This window comes from Sceloporus occidentalis, unplaced genomic scaffold (genome assembly GCF_023333645.1).
Source record: "Sceloporus occidentalis isolate IW3139 unplaced genomic scaffold, rSceOcc1.0.p SCAF_20, whole genome shotgun sequence".
In the NCBI taxonomy this organism is placed as follows: Eukaryota; Metazoa; Chordata; class Lepidosauria; order Squamata; family Phrynosomatidae; genus Sceloporus; species Sceloporus occidentalis.
Window position 1 is genome coordinate 3,687,845 of NW_028317000.1, and position 17,873 is coordinate 3,705,717.

The 17,873-nt window shown below is 45.1% G+C and overlaps 2 protein-coding genes across 2 annotated transcripts in view; both read right to left on the bottom strand.

Annotated features, from left to right (window-relative positions):
* Positions 1-6,878: 6,878 nt before the first annotated feature.
* On the bottom strand, positions 6,879-17,408 carry ECM1 (extracellular matrix protein 1). Its single transcript, XM_089483287.1, has 7 exons — positions 17,213-17,408; positions 13,138-13,257; positions 12,088-12,437; positions 10,608-11,021; positions 9,818-10,038; positions 9,001-9,088; positions 6,879-8,729 (listed from the first exon to the last, which is right to left on the bottom strand). The coding sequence occupies exons 1-7, from the start codon at positions 17,292-17,294 to the stop codon at positions 8,532-8,534; spliced, it is 1,473 nt and encodes a 490-aa protein (XP_089339413.1). The 5' UTR covers positions 17,295-17,408; the 3' UTR covers positions 6,879-8,531.
* Positions 17,409-17,554: 146 nt separating this feature from the next.
* LOC149301773 (threonine--tRNA ligase 1, cytoplasmic-like) overlaps positions 17,555-17,873 on the bottom strand; it is a 30,169-nt gene continuing 29,850 nt past the window's right edge. The window contains exon 18 of the mRNA XM_089483286.1: positions 17,555-17,812. The gene's annotated coding sequence lies outside the window, so the exon portion shown is untranslated. The remainder of the gene's footprint in view (positions 17,813-17,873) is intronic.

Below are 17,873 nucleotides of genomic sequence, written 5' to 3' on the forward strand. Positions count from 1 at the left end.
AGCTTGAGTCCTTGCTGGTTGCCTGAAAGAGGTTAGGAGGCCAACAGGTCAGGCAGGATTGGGGCATTTCTCTATGAAATGTTAATAGAGGGCAGAGAGCCAACGTGGCACAATACTATGACTCTGGAGACCAGGGGGCGAATCCCTGCTCAGCCATGAAACCCACTGAGTGACCATGAGTAAGTCACACTCTCTCAGCCTCAAAGGCAAACCTCCTCTGAACAAATCTGGCCAAGAAAACCCCATGCAAGGGTTGCATTAAGCTGGAAACGACGTTAAGGCACACAACACAAATGTCTCCTGCAAACCTCAGTTCCCCATTAATGACAACACAATACAGAATTAATACAACTTGACACCGCTTTTTCATGGCTCCCATCCTATAGAATCCTGGGATTTGTAGTTTGTGGTGGCACCAGAGAAAGCGGAGAAATATCTCACCAAGCTACAGATCCCATAGGAAGCAGCATCAAGCAGCATTAATTCTGCAGTGCAGAGGCAGCCACAACACAAAAAACTATTGTAAAACTAAATCCCATTAAAGCGCCACTAATTTAAAACAACAGAAAGTCACTTGAAAACACCTCAAGCACGTTCTATGGAAAAAAACCCTTTACTTAAATTTTAATAAGGCTTATTGTCTTAAAAATAAATGACGATCTGCCAACTCCAAATAATCTTTCTCTGCTGGTACAACCAGGACTTTGATGCTCAGGCCATGGATTTGGACAGAAACGGGTTCCTTCTTGTCTTTGTCCACCACAAAATGGAGGTGGGATTAAACCTGCGGACCCTGAAGAGGGACATGGATCCAAAAAGGGGGATTCAGGGCATTTTAAGGACCATTTATAGGGCCATTCTTTCCCAACCGTTTAGACGTAAATCAATGTTTGCCCTCTCTTCTGCATGCGCTGCACAGAGCCCTGCAAACCATTTGCCCTCCCGGCGTGTGCCATGGCCTTTTCACACGTGGGCCACGTTCGGCTCCCATTTTGGCCCAGCTTGAGCCCTTGGCTTCCCGGCTGTTTTCTTGTAACTTTACCCCTTGGCACCGAAAACCGTCCGCTTCCAGATCTGGCACCAGAAGAGGAGTGAAAAGAGCAAAAAAGGGAGCTTTCAGGCCCCTCGGCATTTCCCTCCCGGCTCCGTCCATGTGCAAACGTTTAGCCAAAGCCACGGTGGGGGGAAACACAGAGAGAAAATCAGAAACCTAGGCCCTGGGATCGGATTCTGCTCCGCTTGACAGGTCGCCTTGTTTTGGAAAGCAGCCCTGAAGAGAGCAACAAAACCACACTTAGATCCTCCAAACATTTTGCAGACTTATATCCTCTTAATGCTTTACAAACTTAGACCCTCTGAACATTTTGCAGATGAAAAGCTGTGAAAGCAAGGTGACCAGGCATCTTCCTTTTCCAGGACATTTCCTACACTTCACCCTTCTAGTCAAGGAGGACATTCTCCAATTCCAGCAGAACTAAGAAGCAGGCATTTATATTTATATATCAGGGTTTCCAGCTTTTGTGTTTGCAACGTCCTACATCTTTCTTGAAGGCGCTTCGTTCTGTCCTCCTTTGCAGTGAGGACACTGGGATACCCTGTAAACATCACCGTTTCCGAAGAGAGCTTAGCCAGAGGTCTATGAATGGTTGCATTCAAAGATATAGTCTGTGGAATCACTACATAGAGAGGTCTTGAAGCAGCTTTGAGACTCATCGAAAGAACCGCCCAGATTGGTTCGCCACAGGGCGGTATATAAATAAAATTTTATTATTATTATTATTATTATTATTATTATTATTATAAGAAAGAAGTTGGCAGCAGGGGCTTTCCTACTAAAGGCTCCTTCCTCAGGTGCCTTGACATTAATGCATCTGAAAGTAGACCAGTGTTTAGTCCTCCAGGTGTTTTGGACTTCAACTCCCAGAATCTCGAGCCACTTTGGCCAAGAGTCAGGAATTCTGGGAGCTGAAGTCCAAAATATCTGGAGGACCAAAGTTTGGGAACCAACTGAAGCAGACTTAAGATTAGGAAAGCTCATGCTGCCAACTTCTTTCTTTCCGTTGGTTACTGTTATTATTATTGGATCTAAGTGCATCTGAGGAAGTAGGCTTAAGTCTAGGAAAGCTGATGCTGCCAACTTCTTTCTTTCCGTTAGTCTCAAAGGTGCCACAAAATCTCTCTACATGTTAATGGTTGCGTTTGCCATGCAAGCTCAATATTTTTACAATGTAGTTGCACCCAAGGACTTGCTTTGGACTTAAGTGCATTGGATGAATGGCAAGGCTGGCAAAGGATGGCCCACATTTGACCCTTGGGTCCTCAAAGGGTTGCCCTGAATCCTCCGAAAGTCCTCAGATCCCTTTAAAATGTATATTTAAATGCAAATCTTGGTGGTTTTTTGCTCCCTCAAATGGCCCAAAAGCCATTGCAAAAACCAGCCAGGATCAAACCTGGCAAGGATGTCATAAATGACACATCAATTAAAAGTGCTTTTAAAAATATACCATCACGATGTGCCAAGCCCGCTCCTTGACCCAAGCGGGCGTTTTGCATGCCTCTGAGAGAGAACTGGAACCCAGTCGGACGAAACGTCCGCAGCTGCCTGGCACTGAAACTGGACGCAGCAACCGGCCAGAGCAAAACAACAAAAAGCAAATAAGAGCTTTTCCTGTTTGGAAATTAAAATAGAAGCCTTAGCTAAAGGGCTGTTCCCCGGTTAAGGCAAAATGGGGTGATTATTCCTTCTCATTTACTAAGGGAGATGGGATAAAGGGGGGTTTAATGGGGTGAATTGCTGCTAGCCACAAAATGGATGCAGAGCAGAGTGGAGGGTGAGCCCTGGGGCCACAGCAAGCAAAACAAGCATATTTGCAAATTTGGTAGCAAGAGGATGCTTTAGTGGCTGAGCTGGATTACACACACACACACACACACACACACACACACACACCCCTGGAGAATTTGGACCCATCTCTCCTGCCTGGAGATGACCCACAAAAAATGGAGATTCCGGGCCAAGCCCTGAGATCAAACTTTTGGAAACTTTTGGCTCAACGTCTCCGTTGCTCAAAGAGTGGAGGACAAAGCTTTTTCTTTAACACACACACATCAGGCCAGAAACGTTGGTCTGCAGCAACCGTTGTCGGAGACGCTTGACCTTCCCAAAAAAACCACAGGCATGTCTAGTTCCGGCCTGCCTTTGTTTCCAAAAATCCCCCAACAATGATGCATGAGAAATTCCACATCACAGCCTCCTTGGCAAGCCATGAAAGGCCCGAAGATGCACCTGGCGCAGGTGGCCACTGACCTTGCGGCGGCCTTGCCAACTTCTTGGCTTGGAGCTGAAATGTTAGTTCACCCTCTCTTTGTCTTTCTGCCTTTTTGAGATGGTGAAGAGAGAAAGAATAGGAAGGCAAGGATGTTTGGAAGAGGTGCATGTTTTGCATGAAACCCAGCCAGGGTTGTGATGCTGTGGCAGAAAGGGCCAAGCTGGTTCATTCCTCCTTGCAATTCCCAACAAGCCAAAGTGAATGGCTAATACACTGTAAAGCTTAGCATTATAAAGCGGCAGAGAAGTGTTATTGCTATAAATGTTTTCTTGAGGGTGGGACTGAGAAAGTTACTTTGGGGTGAATATAGTGTCTGCTGATGTTTAGGGGATTCTGGGTGCTGTGTAAATGTTGGTGGGTGTACATACGATTTGTAACATGTATAGGATTGTACGACTGACATTGTACAAAATTGCATTTCATAAGAAATTTTAAATTAAAGAAAAAATGCCGGTGGGTAGGGATCCCACGAAAATAGGTTTGAGTCTCTCAGTCCAGAATTTACAGTATATGAGTCATTTTCTTGTTACTGTTTGCAAAAAGGGCTTATCTTTTGGGGGGACAGATGCAAAATTTGGATGCAACTGTCAAAATTTATGCATTCTGCAATGCATTGCACTGTCTGGGGATTCTGTGTAGGGTCATCCAAAACAGTCCCTTTCTGATGAACCCCCTTTCTCCCAAAGTTGGCACCCAGAAGAGAGGGGTCAAACGTGGCCATGCCCTGGGCATTGTTTGGGTCCTGTGATCTTAGTCCTGGCTTTTCAAAGTCCCTCTTGCTTTCCTTTCCCCGGCAAAGGGGAGGGTGGGATATTTTTGGAAAGAGGAGGACATGTTTCGACAGGACTGTTGTTCAAAGGGTCACTTGGCTGTTTGCATGGGACTCTTGCCCGCTTTGCCCAGCCTTGGTACGCCGCCAGGGCCCTTCGGCGAGTGTTTGCTTTAAACCCAGCCATCCTTATAAAATTCCCCCATCCCTCCTCTTTCCATCCCTATTCCCAAGCTGGAAGAAACTAATAGGACTTTATGGGGTCAGAAGGAAAGCGGAGTTGCCCACCTTGTGGGCATTACCAGGGCATGACATGGGCAACTTTGGAAGGCATTGCAATGTCCGGGAGAGTGTTTGTGAATATTTCGAGGGGGGAATAAAATGGACAGGTTGCTTATCACACAAATATGGGTTAGACTGATCAGCTTGGGTCAATGGAGGAGAGAGTGCCATGCCACACAAGAAAGGCACATTGACCCCAAACAGAATGGCCATTTGTGAGGCCATGCCCAAGGGCATGCAAACATAGGATCAAAGAGTCCCGCTAATATGGCGGCTCTGAGACGTAGTGGAAACAGTCACCAATGGAGGTGAAACATGGTCACAGACTTGCCATATAACTGTGTGTTGCACAGACTGTAGGTAGACCCTAATGGTCCATAATAAATAGCAGGTGTAAACTAAGGTAAAAAGTGAGCCAACGAGGCGGACGCCATTTTAAAAAATTATCCTCAGGAATAAAAAGAGACTTTGCCAAGTGCGCCAGTGAGGTGGGCGCCATTTTAAAATTTCCCTCAGGAGAACAAAGGGACTTTGCCAATTGACAGCAGCCATTTTATTCAAAAAATTTACCTCAGAAAAATAAAAGGCCTTCCGAAATGCGAAGGCAAGGCCAACTACCATTAAAACAGCTTTACCACAGGATTTAAATTCACATTTAAGTATGCGATTCCCTTAGAAATCTCAGCGCTTCTTTTAAAATATGTTTTAAAAAATGGCCACCGAAATGCAGATCGGTTCTATCAAATAGAAATTTAAAGGTCTGACAGGAAAATGGATTTCCAAAGGGCTCCTTAAAATGCTGCTGCTTCAGCAGATAAAGGCAACAGAAGGTTTAGGCGGGAAACTGGCCAATGAGGACATAATGCCTCTAAATGCGCTAAGAAGGTTCCGGAGCTGACTGCGCAGGCGCAGATAACCCCATTTGTGTGTATTCACACAGACCACATAGAAGAAACACACACACACACACACACGTGCCTTGTCATTTCGGATGGCTTGAGCCAAACCATGTCTAGCTTTGGAGATGCCTCATCCGCAGGGCTACCATGGGTTGCAATTGACTCCAGTTAACAATTAATAAATGAGAATGAATAAATCCTCTAATTTCACCTTGATCTAAGAATAGCCACTTTATATAAGATTTCCCTCTTGCAGGGAAGATATCTCATCTCCCTTTTAAAAGGGCAAACTATGAGCAACTATGGTTGGTACATAATGCCAGGTTTTGGTCCAAAAAATCTCAGGATTTGGGATGAGAGAGGAAGCATAAAATATCTGAGGCAGATGTCTTTTGTCATTCTCAAGTCTTTCAAGAGCAGGAGATGTGGGAGGAAAAAGGGGACAAAGCACCGCCGAAAAACCCAATGGCTCCTTGCCTATCTGGAGTGATCTGTCAAAGATGGACGGAGCCAAGAAAACTTTGGTCATATTTAGGAAAACATCCAAAAAGCGGCTAGGTTTAGGGCCTTGCGAATGATGGCCGAAATGCTGACCATGAACTGCCCCCTGGCGGTTAAATGGATTCATTCATTGGAGCAATGTACATAAAGACACCAAAAATGTCTCATCTTAGATGCTAAGAAGGGTTAGTCCTGGTTAGCCCTTGGATGGGAGACCGCCAGGGAGTGCCATGCACTGGAGGCTCTATTTCAGAGGAAGGAACAGGCAAAAGCCACCTCTGAGGCTCCCTTGCCTAAGAAAACCCTACAAAATTCATGGGTTTGCTGTTAAGTTCATAAGAGAATTTATGGCCAAGTCTGGAAAAAGATAGAAAAATAGGATGGCAGAAGGAACAGCTTAAAAGCTAGAGAAATGGTGTAAATAATAGTGGTGCATGGAAAATTTTGGTGACAATAATCCTCAAGAAAGAGGAGTAAAGGATCAAAATATAAGTTAGAGATAAAGAGTATTTGTAATATATCATCACACTAAGAATAAAAGCTTTGATGATTAGCATTCGAAAGGAAATGTTATATAAATTAGATATATTAATATAAATTAGAGATTAAGGGTATTTATAATGTATAATCATATTAGGAATAGAAGCTTCGATGATTATTCTTTGAAAGAAAATGTTAAGTATAATATAGAGATAAAGGGTATGGCACATGAAACATATTATAACGCCGGTGATCACCCAGCTTCAGGAAGATACGTATTTTTGGCTAGTTTATTGTATCTCCTGCTAGTTTATTATATCTCCAAAAACCCCAGTTTGCACCCATCACATCCCCAAAACCCTTTCCACCATTTAAGTGGCCAACCACCAACCCTGGCTTTAGGCGACATCTTTTTTGAGAGCCTTTCTGGATTTAAAAACAGTAAATGAATATAAATCAATTTCTTCCTGCCTTTGTCCCTCAATGTCGAAAGTTAAAATGTGTTACTTAAAATACGGATGTGTTTATGCATGCACTTTGCTTTCTGATCAATGCAACAAGGTGTGGGGTGTGATATGGGTTTTTCCCCCCCAAAGAAAGAATCCAGACCAAGATGGGTTAGTTTTCCTCAAAAGTGGTTTATTGTTAGAAAGCGTTTTGCTTCCGACAAAGATTTTGACTAAGCGCACTTCGGAGTACCACAGCATCAATGCGGAGTGTGCAATGGAGGTCAAAATGCAAGAGAAAGACAAATGGCAGAACAAAATGCCTCTCAACAGAGCTTTCTCCTGCCAAGCGTCGCCACGTACAACATTTGGGCAAGTTAATAACTTCTTCCTCCGCACCCCTTCTTTCATTTTGAGGTGTTTGCAGGCATCTCCACTAAGCTCAGCTGAAAAGATGCTCAGAAGAAACAAATATTCTTCCTTTCCTTCAGGTTTTGGGTTTCTTCCTCCGATCGCTCCTTCAAAAGCAAGGCATTAATACCCATTTGGAGAGCAGCCTTCTGTGTTTTGCTTCAACACAGATCCAAATGGAGACACTCCTCTTTGGACAATGGAATACAGAATAAAGCACACTGTCCCAATTTGGTGGAGATATTCCGGACTAATCTTCTGCCTTCCCACTTTTTCAGCCGCTTATAAAATGTCCCGGTTCCTCTTACTTCTTCCCCTTTCATCTTCAGCTTACTTAATGTGCTGCAAACTGAGTTCAAAATGCAAAAGCAGTTTCCTTTCCATTCAGAGATGGGAGGATCAGAGTATCTCCCTTCCCAGGAGGCTCAAGCAAAAACAAACTGCTGCACTTTCCCCTCACTTCTCTATTCTTGTGCATTAACAACTTTTGCCACCTGGATCACACTGGATGCACATGTCCTTGTTTTCATCCGTGAAACGTTGGAAGGCATGGTGCAGAGCTCCAGGGAACACATGCTCCCAAAGATCTTGCGGAGATCAGGAGGCATCCCAGTTTGGAGGGAAGGCAATGAATCCTCCCAGTTGGCAAAAGTGTTGCAACTGGGAGAGATATCTAATGGCAAGAAAAAAAAACTATCTCCTCCTCCTTTGCTTCTTTCCATCCATCCTAAAAATATTTCCGTGTGGAAGCAAAACCAGAGCGCTTCCTTTCCGACAGCGGAAAGGAAGGAAGGGTTATATACTAGAACAGGGCTGGGCCTTGTGGGGCATGTAGGGCATGGCCCTGGGCCCTGCATTTTTCCTCACCCGGAGGTTGAATAAACCCCACAAAATCGTCACGAACAATTTTGCAGGGTGGTGCAATGTTATTTTGAGGATCTCCCGATCCTAAAACAACCAAGAACACCTCCATCCCAGAAAAACCCAAAAGGTGACAGTAATGGACACACTTTCACTTCTGGTGGCCTCAAATGGGGTGGGTCTAGAACCTTGTCTCAGGTTTTGGACAACCCTTGTTCTAACTAATTCCAAATGTCCTGACTATTTTAACGGATCTAAACTGTTCTGATTCGAACTGATCTAACTAATTCTAACTGTTCTACAGCTAATCTCAGACATGCCTTATCTGCAGCTACTATTGATGAAGATAAAGTGCAATGAAAGGATTTATTTTTTCAAGGTCCTCTTTGAGTGGCAATGCAGAGAGCTTAATGCCCCTTCTAGAAGTCTGGGAGGTCTTGGGCCAAGAAGGGACCTAACGCATTCCCTATATAGGGAAAGGGAGCTCTCTGGAAATGGAAAGACAGGCCAGGAGGTGGGAAGAACGAGGTGGGTTTTAGCTTTTTAGCGGCAATTATTCCGTCGGGACTGTTACGGCGGGCTCTGTCGGCACGGCGGTAGCTTGTTCAACGCTGGCCAGAGCCACGTTGCTCAGGTAGTTGGAGTTGAAGCAGCTTTCACGAACCTCATTTTCCTCTTTGGCGCAACAGCTTTCGGGGTCTTTCCAGCTCTTTCTCTGAGCGCCGCAAAGATTGGCGATAAACTGGGTTTTCTAGGGAGGAAAGCAAAGACCGTGTAAGCTTTTGTAGAAGAGGGGATAAGGAACTTTTAATCCAATCTCGTGGCTTCTAGGCAGAAGATGAGTGCAGAGCAGAAGGAAGGGTGAGCCCTGGCACCACAACGACTGCAAGGGGTTTGAGAGTCTTTTCAAGCTGCATGCAGCAAGAAATCAACAGATCCTTGCAAACTTGAAAATCCTAGAGATTTGCACCCAGCCCTTTCCTCTTAGTTGGAGTTGAGCCCAGCTTCAACTAGTTACTCACCTCTTCCTTGGCACAGTCAATTCTCTCGCTGCCTTGCAGTTGGCAACAGGGTTCTGTGATGTTCTGGATGAGAGCAGGGATCTGTCTCCTGGAGAAAGAGAAACCTTATTTATAATCATCAACACTATTGCCATTGCAAGAGCAAAACAAAAAGACATTCCAACCAAGGACAGAGTTTGGAAGGAATGCATTAAAAATAATGCAGTTACCTATCATGAACCCTTTCTTTTTGCAAAAATAGTGCAATGAATTTACATTTTAAGTAGGGTTCAGGATTGTTCCAGGCCCAAAGCTGTCTAGGCCAAAACGTAAAACCTAGTGATGGCTTCTGGTGAGGTCATTAAACATTGTGAATTACATCACAAACACAGTCATGATTTTGTGCAAAACTGATAAGATGGGGAGATGGAAAGAGAGCAAGTGATTTAGGAGAGAATGGAAATGGATGGGAGGAGTGTATCTTTGTGGATGAACCACAAGAGGGAGACACAGACCCAGAAACCAAATCAATCTGAAGCTTCTCATTAAATGGAATAGTATTTCAGACCAACAACTTTTTTTGGGTGTGTGTGTCTGTGGGTTGTGTGGCTCCTTTCAAGCCAACCGTCTGTACCAGGAATGCCATGCAGAACTATCATTTCCTCACCTGTCCCACCCAACTGGAATAATGGTAATTATTATAAGGACAACGCATATCCACACAGTGGAATTTCAAGTCTGCGGATGACTACATCTATCCTGGGAAATATAACTTCCCCCAATTCTTGGGTTTTGTCATTATGTGACAGTGGTCAGCCCCAGAAGGGGAGCGACTTACCCCTTGCTCAGAAGTGTGAACTGGCCGCAGAGTGAGTCCAGGAGGGGCGAAGTGATGTCCGCCAGGCTGACCGACTTGATCTCCTTGTCGTAGGCCGGGTACGGGGCCAGGTTGTTAAAGCAGCTGAATCGGGCATCCATTTCACCCTCTTTGCAGCACATGTGGGGCCTGGTCTTCACCGAGAACTCTTGCCTGCAGTACTGAGTGAGGGCTTTTTCCCACTGGAGAGAGAAAAGCCAATAATAATCAATAATAATAATAATGGTAATGGCCATAGGTAAGGCCACAATAACAGCAGTGCAGAAAACATACAGGTGTAGCCATGCTGGCCAATACAGCAAATCCAATAGCATCAAAAATCCACCAAACAGTCATACCTTTATTGGCCAACCAAAGAGCACAATACACACACTTGCATGGAGCTTCAAAAGCTTGCAACATGTATATTGTGCATTTTGGCCAGTAAAGGTATCACTGATTAGTGGATTCCTGACACAAAATGAAAGATAATGCAAAAACCATCCAGCAAATAATCCCCTTATTTCACCTTGATTTGGTGAAATTAGCTAAGACTTCTGCCTTTATTTCCACACAGAAAAATAGAGGGGTGTTTGTGTGAGACAGACAATGAGCAGCTATGCTTGCTTCTCAATGCTTAAACAGACCCCTAGGTCTATCTGGAGGCTAGAAACCTTTGGGCCTTGGCCAATCCATAACCGGCAACCCTAAGCATGTGCGTAGGAGCCATGGCGCCGTGCCTCTCCAGAAGTCCCGGCTGGGCCAAACTCACCCCTTTGCGGGCGCACCCAATGTCCTCCTTCCGGCAACACTTTTTGAACTCCTTCTCCACACGATTCAGGGCCTTGGCTTGGCGCACGAACCATCCAAAATGTGACAGCGGGAGGCTGGTTGCCGCCAAGACAGAATTCCGGAATTTGCGCAGCTGGCAAATGTTCTTCATGTTTTCCTTGGTGGGCTGTCCGGGAGGGAAGGAGATCTTCAGGTTCTTCTCCTCATTGTAGCCGGAGGGAATCTTGGACGGCTCCTCCTCCGGAAAGGTCTGGTTCTTGAAGTCGTAATCCAGGAAAGTGGCCTCTTTGACGAAGCAGCGCTCCCGATGGAGACCCCTCAGCTTGCAACAGTGGTACGGCCTCGTCTTTATAGAGAATTCAGTGTCGCAGAACTTCTCCAAGACATCTGACCACTGAAGTGGAGTTGGGAAAGATGAAGGATCAATGGCAGAGGGGAGAAAAGGACCGGCATGGGGGTCCACAGGTGTGTGTGGCTCCTAAGGATTGTTTTTGTACCCTCCAGGATCCAGATTGTCCACTTTCTGGCTCAAAATTGGGAGATTAATTGCTTCTCCTGGCATATTCCAGAAGTGGCAATTCACCTTTTTAATTTGTTGGCACCATTTAATATTTTAAAAAGTAGACTGTTTCTCAAAATGAGAATTTTTGGGCAATATGTCTGATCCCCTTGGAGGGTCCAGGGGCACAAAACCGGCCCCCAGACCCATCACAATTGCCTACTCTCAAATAGTAACATTGTTGTGGCTGCTGTTGTTTTTAAATCTGAGACCAAATTTAAGATGTTGTGAAGAAGAGCCAACAGAACTGACGATAGTGGCTGTGGATTGCATATGCAGTGGGACTCTATGTGCCACGGAACCGCCACATAATTTTGCCCCCAGACTTCTGGAGTTAAAAGACAGGGATGCCACCTCCAGGTCAACTTCTGAGAGGTCGCTGGTGCTTCCCAAAATCCCCGTTGGGTGGGTTCCACCACAATCCGTGGCCTCAGAGGCGTGGAACTCCTTTTGTGCTTCCTCCAACTTTGAATAAAATGAGGCCTCCTGTACTTTGGACACATTATCTGTTCCTTTGCTGGGCCTTTGCAGGACACTGTGATGGAGGAGTAGCTGCCCATTTGTACATACCTGGAGTGAGTCCACACTGCACAACTAAAGCAGTTTGATCCCGCTTTAACTGTGTTGGAAATTATATCAAGCTGGTCAATATACTGACTCCTTGGGAAAACTTTGCATATTTCAGCTACCAATCAATTAAGCCTTGCAAAATCTTAGCAAGTTGGTGCTTTCCTTGCTGAGCTAGGGATTTGAAACCAGCCCTTTTACCTGCAGCTGAGGTAAAGGTAGGGAACCGGCACTCTTATCTCCTGACGCATGAAAAATGGAGACTCCAGAACAGACTCTGAGACCTGAAAACCCTATATAGGGACCCCACACCAAATAGGTAGAGCCAACTTACCACTGTGGCGCAGCAGGATAGTTTCTCCTCATCGTCCTCCATCTGACAGCACTCGGAAACCCCGGCTTCCAGGTTGTTGAGGGCATCTCCTTGGCGGGAAAGATGGCTGTAGCTGGTCTGGGGCAAGTTCCACGGCCCGTAAGAGAGCTTCTTCCGCCCTTGGTTGCAGATGTTGCCGATGTTTCTGGTCGTGGGGCGGGCAGGGGGGAATTCATCCAGTCTGTAGCGGGGGGCTACCCGGGTGCAGAGCAGACCGTTGAAGCACCCACTAGGCCGCCTTGCCCTGGGGCCAATCGGGTCCGACAGACTGACCTGGGGCTCCCCATGGATCAGGACGGGGAGGTCAAGACCTACGCAAGAACAAGACACAAGGAAACCTCCATTAACAAAGACCAAAACACAGGGAAACCTCCATTAGCAAAGTCTGCATTGTTCTGGGGTAGGACTTCTTTCATGGAAAACTTGGTACCAGTGGCAGAAATACCATGGAAAGAATAGTTCCTGGGTAGGACCTCTTTAATAGAATTAATAGATTAATCTCAGTGGTTTTCTTCCACTTGCAAGAAAGCCTTTGAAAACAACACCATTTTCCAACACTATTTACAATTCAGGGCTTATTCTGTGCAAAACTTGCACTTAAGGTTTTTTGCACAGAAAATAGCATTTTCCATGCAGGAAGCAGCATTTTCTACATAGAAAAATAACATTTCAATGTAGAAATATTAATCCCTGGGTAGAAAATGTTGTTTTATTTGCAGATGTTTCTATGCAAATAAACTGTGTGCTAAATCGATGCAGAATATATCCTCCATTATAGCATTTCCTGCAGAGGAATTAATATTCCTGGGTTGAAATGTTATTTTCCATGCAGTAAATACTGTACTGTTTCCGGTTCTGCACAAAACAAGTCCTGAACTGTCAAGATTCTTGTCAGTCCATGATTATTTTTATCAGGATTTCTCCACGCTTGAAATACATGTTTTTCAGCCATTCTCCGGCACTTTCTCCAGCAGGATCCCAGAGTCAATCCAGGTCTCTCTCACTGCTCACCTTCTCCCAAGTCGATTTCTTTCTGGAAGAGAAACTCCAGTGGGATCTCATCTGGAGCGATTTGCTGTTGGAGGACGTCGTCGTCGAAGGGTTGAAGAGGTGGCTTCTCAGCCTCATCTCCTGAAGGGACAGAAAAACAGGATTCAACCAAGAAATACCAGCAAGTCATTCCAAAATACCATTAACTTCCAGTATCTGAAACATCATCTTTGGAGCATTTTTCAATTCCAGACCTGCAGATGCCCATTCACACTATACAATTATAGTGTGATGATTTAGCTTTAACTGCCATGGTTCCATCCTATAAAATCCTAGGATATGTAGTTTAGAGAAGGGCATTTAGCCAGAGAGCTCTAGTGCCTCCCCAAACTATAGATCAGAGGTTTTCAAACAGGGACAGGAGTCACATATTCCTTGAAATGTTGTTGTACTTCAACTTCCATCAAGGACAATAGGCTTTCCAGGCTAGTAAGGTTTTCAAACAGGGATGGGAATCGTGTGTTCCTTGAAATGTTGTTGGACTTCAACTCCCATCATCCCTGACCCCTGTCTATCGAGGCTAGTAGGGTTTTCAAGCAGAGATGTGAATCGCATGTTTCCTTGTAACACTGTTGGACTTCAACTCCCATTATCCCTGACCCCTGGCTATCCAGGCTAGGGGGCTTCTGGGAGCTGCAATGCTAAACCCACAGAGGGTTGCACAATTCCTATACGTTTTCAAGTGTTGCGATTGTCCCGGATTAGTTTAAGAAAAGATTTCCTAGGCTGTGCCGCACACATCCTGGAGCTCTGCTGATACGAAGCATATCTGAAGTCATTTGCTAAAAATCAAACCAAACAAGCCCTGTTTGGAGATGACAAGATGTCAGTTTGTGGGGATGGAGGGGGGGGGATTAAAACCCATTGCAGCCGTCCTTGCAAGCAGGAGTTACAGTTAATCGCTTCTTAATCGGTTTCAAGTATTTCCTCCCTCGGTTACACAGCCAGCTGGCATGCATACAGAACAGCAAACAGGAAAATCTGGCCCAGCTTCCTTGGCAAGGAGGAATTGAGGCGAGAGAGTATTTCATACTTCATCACACGGAGGTGCAAATTAGCAATGGCAATTAAGGCTGGCATTTCTGACCCTTTCTGGGAGAGTTTCCTGGGTACTGGTTATCTATTCCTAAGTATGGAAACATCCTCTACATCTGCTAACTGTCCCATTTTGGCAGGAAAAAGCTAGTTTTTTCTGCCTTCCCACTTTTTTGCAGCTGCGTTTAAAACGTCCCGCTTTCTCTCTCTTCCTCCACTTTGGTCCTCAGCTTACGCCAACTGATGCAAACTGAAATGTGAAAGGAGTTTGCCCTCCATTAACTCAGCAGAGAGGCAAGGAAAAGGCAGAAGCATGCCCTTCCCAGTTAAGTAAAGCAAAAGCAAACTGCTGCCGCCTCTCCTGGCTTGCTTCTTCCTCCCCTTTCATCATGTTTGCAATCTTTGACCACACTCTGAGGTTGCTTGGCCACATGCGTCCTGGTTTCCGTCTGCAAAATCTTGGAGGGTATGGGTAAATATTGACCCAGAGACAAAAGAGACCCAAGAGGAGCTGCTCACCGTGAAATCTCTGGCTGGGCTATGCATTCCTGCATGCTCCTTTTGCAAAACCAGGAACGCTTTCTTCCCACAGTCAACAGAGGTGGCCTTGCAAAAATCAGTTTATTTAGGGGTTACGTAACCCTTGCTTTTGCCCCATGCAACAAGGAAACAGCAGAAGGGGTGGCTTAATAACCCGTTTTATATTTTAAAATTCAAAAATTTGGGACTGTCTGGATGGCCCTCGTGATCCCTTCCAGCTCTATGAGTCTAGAATGCCAGCAAATCTCCTGCAAATCTTGGGTGCATGGCTTTCCCGGTTAGGATTACCAAATTCCAGGGCCTTCTAAGTTTGCAAAAACTAGAAGGCCCTGAAACGTGGTAATTTTGCAAATCTTCTCCAGGCATAGATTTTTGTAGGTTTCTGGGATATGTGGCCATGTTCTAGAAGATGCTGGTGAAACGTCAGGAATAAACTCTTCTAGAACATGGCCACATAGCCCGAAAAACCCACCAAAAGCTATGGATGCCGGCCGTGAAAGCCTTCGACTTCACCTCTTCAGGCAATTTTGCAAACCAGCTCTCATTTTGCAAGGCTTCACTTGCCTGAGCAAGGTACTCCCTTTTCCATTCTTCTCTGCTGAGTTAATGGAGTGCAAACTCCTTTTGCCCTTGGAGCTCAGCTTTCGGCAATTGAAGGAAGCTGTGGACCAAGGAGGAGGAGGAGGAGAAAGAAACCAGGACATTTCAAAAACTGGGAAAAGTGGGATGGCAAAGGGTTAAAAAGTGGGATGGCAGAGGTCCAGCTCAGCTTGCAAGGCTTCACCGATTCCTTGCAACCATTTCCAAAGACTTTCCAGGGGTATCTATGTATTTATTTAGCTTTCTCCTTTGCGGCCCTTGTGGGTGCCAGGACTCACCCTGCAATCTGCTTTCCTTCTGACTAAAAGCAATGAGCCTGAAATGTTTCTTATCCTGTCCCCATAAGTAAGTGATAAGGAGGAATCCCTTCGTTTCATCTTGATCTGGGAACAGACTCTTTAGCTAAGATGTCTCTCTTAATTTCCAAACAAAGCTGCTTTATGTTCTGCATCCCTTTCTTCATCCAGAGTTTGCTTTCCGAGCGAAAGTTTATCCAGCCCCACCTGAAACTATGTTAAAACCCTTTCTAGGTTAAAACCGATTACATTAGAAATGTTGGCTGTTTTGCAACATTTTTCAAAACTCCTTGAATGGTTTCCTTTTCTAGGGAAATTAAGATGCTTTGGAAGATGTTGCAAAATCGCTTGGCTGAAATGAAACAAAATGGAAACACGCACACAATGCTTCTGGGTGGCATGCAAAACAAAAACACACACACAAACACACAAAGTGAGTCACAAGATCTCGGAGCGAGCTCATTTTTCAAATGCACCAACCCAAGAGAAAAAAACAAAGTTTGCAGAAGTTGCCATTTAGTCCTGTACTAAACGGTGCTAAAACATCTGACAAGGCAGGATTTTATTAACCCACATATTTTTAATCTTTGGCCAGTAGAATGAAATGCTGCTGAGGCTTGGAGGAAATAGGATAAATATATAAATAACAGGATTTTAGATTTCAAGGAGAGGGATTGAAGATAGACTTGTGCTGTTTGGAACAACTGTTTAACAAATGGAGGGATGGTTCAGGAAGGTTAGGCAAACCATGAAGGAATTTGGGGAGCACAAAAGTAGATTTGGTGCATGTGCAAAATATGCATCTCTTGAACCCATCAAGCTGGGGGTAGAGGGGGAAAGCGGGAGGAAAACAGAGAAGTTGGGGCATTTTTGAAGCGGCTGAGAAAGTGGGAAGGCAGAGGATTAACCATGCAAAACTGGGGGATACTGCCAAATCAGGATAGCTGGAAGATATGCAACTGAAGTAAGCTGGGAACAAAAGGAGGAAAGCAGGAGGAAGAGAGAGAAACCAGGATATTTTAAAAGCAGCCGAGGACCAAGACACACTACAGATATAGTCCAGTTTGAGACTATTTTAACTGCCCTGGCTCAGTGCTAGGGAATCCTGGGAACTGTCGTATTGTGAGACATGGTGCCACAACAAACTACAATGCCCAGGATTCCCTAGCACTGAACCGGGGGAGTTAAAGCGATCTCGAACTGAATCATTTCTATAATGTGTTCTGGACCTGAGAATATGGGAATGCAGAGGATGAATTGGGACTGACTCTGCCAAACCAGGTCCGTCGAAGGGTTTTGGATGGAAGTCAGCTAAAGAGAAAGGGGGAAAGCAGGAGAGAAAAGCCAGGGCATTTTAACAGCATCTGAGAAAGTGGGATGGCAAAGGATTAACCAGGATTATCGTTGCAAAATCTGACCAATTGGGGGATATGTTTCCATTGTATTCACTTAATAATACAATTGATTTCTATCCCGCCTCTCTGTGCAACACAACCGGGGATTGCGTTAAAATACACAATCCTGTATCCCAATAACCCGCCAACAGTTTACAGATGAAAACTTACCTTTGGGAGCCAGGGTGGCCGCCTTGGCCAGGGCTAGCCACAAAGCCAGGAGGAGACCCAGGAGCATCATCTTCTGAGCCATTTGGAGACGGAGAGGTTGCTGCGCCAGCTGGGATTCGAGGGACAACTTTTCCTTTCTTCCTTCAGGGCTTTGTCCTCCGTCTGCCTCCCTCTCTGACTGCTGAAGCCGTCTGCTTCCAGCTCTTTTATAAGACGGTCTCAGGCGCTCAGACTTTGGCGGCTAAAAATGAGTCACGGTCCGTCTGACGTGGGACGCCACGCCTTGAGCATGAGCAAAAAGGGACACACACACACCGCACCACCCCAAAACCACAAGATGAAGAAGGAGAAACAAAAAGCAGAGTCATTATTCTCTTCTCAAGAAGTACACAGAGCGACTGGTTTAGAGAGCTGTCAGGAACAAATGGAAGGGAAAACATGAAGAAAAAAAACAAGTAAAGAATGCTGCTTCTTATGAATCACAGGCAAAGCACTCGGTCTTGTTCCAACCAGATGGAAGGCAAACAATTTATTCTTGTAATCGGTCTGCATTTGGTTATATTAACTGCTTTTCCTCTTTTCTTGCAACGGCTCATCTTTCTATGGAATCATGAATAATAATAACAGTAATAAAATATATTTCTATTCCACCTCTTCAATA

Excerpts from the sequence above, each read along its gene's own strand:
- ECM1 (XM_089483287.1), bottom strand. The coding sequence starts at position 17,294 with ATGGCTCAGAAGATGATGCTCCTGGGTCTCCTCCTGGCTTTGTGGCTA. Across the intron at positions 10,039-10,607 it reads TTGGGTGCGCCCGCAAAGGG|TGGGAAAAAGCCCTCACTCA; the intron begins GTGAGTTTGGCC and ends TTCTCTCTCCAG. Across the intron at positions 9,089-9,817 it reads TTCACACTTCTGAGCAAGGG|GAGACAGATCCCTGCTCTCA; the intron begins GTAAGTCGCTCC and ends CTCTTTCTCCAG.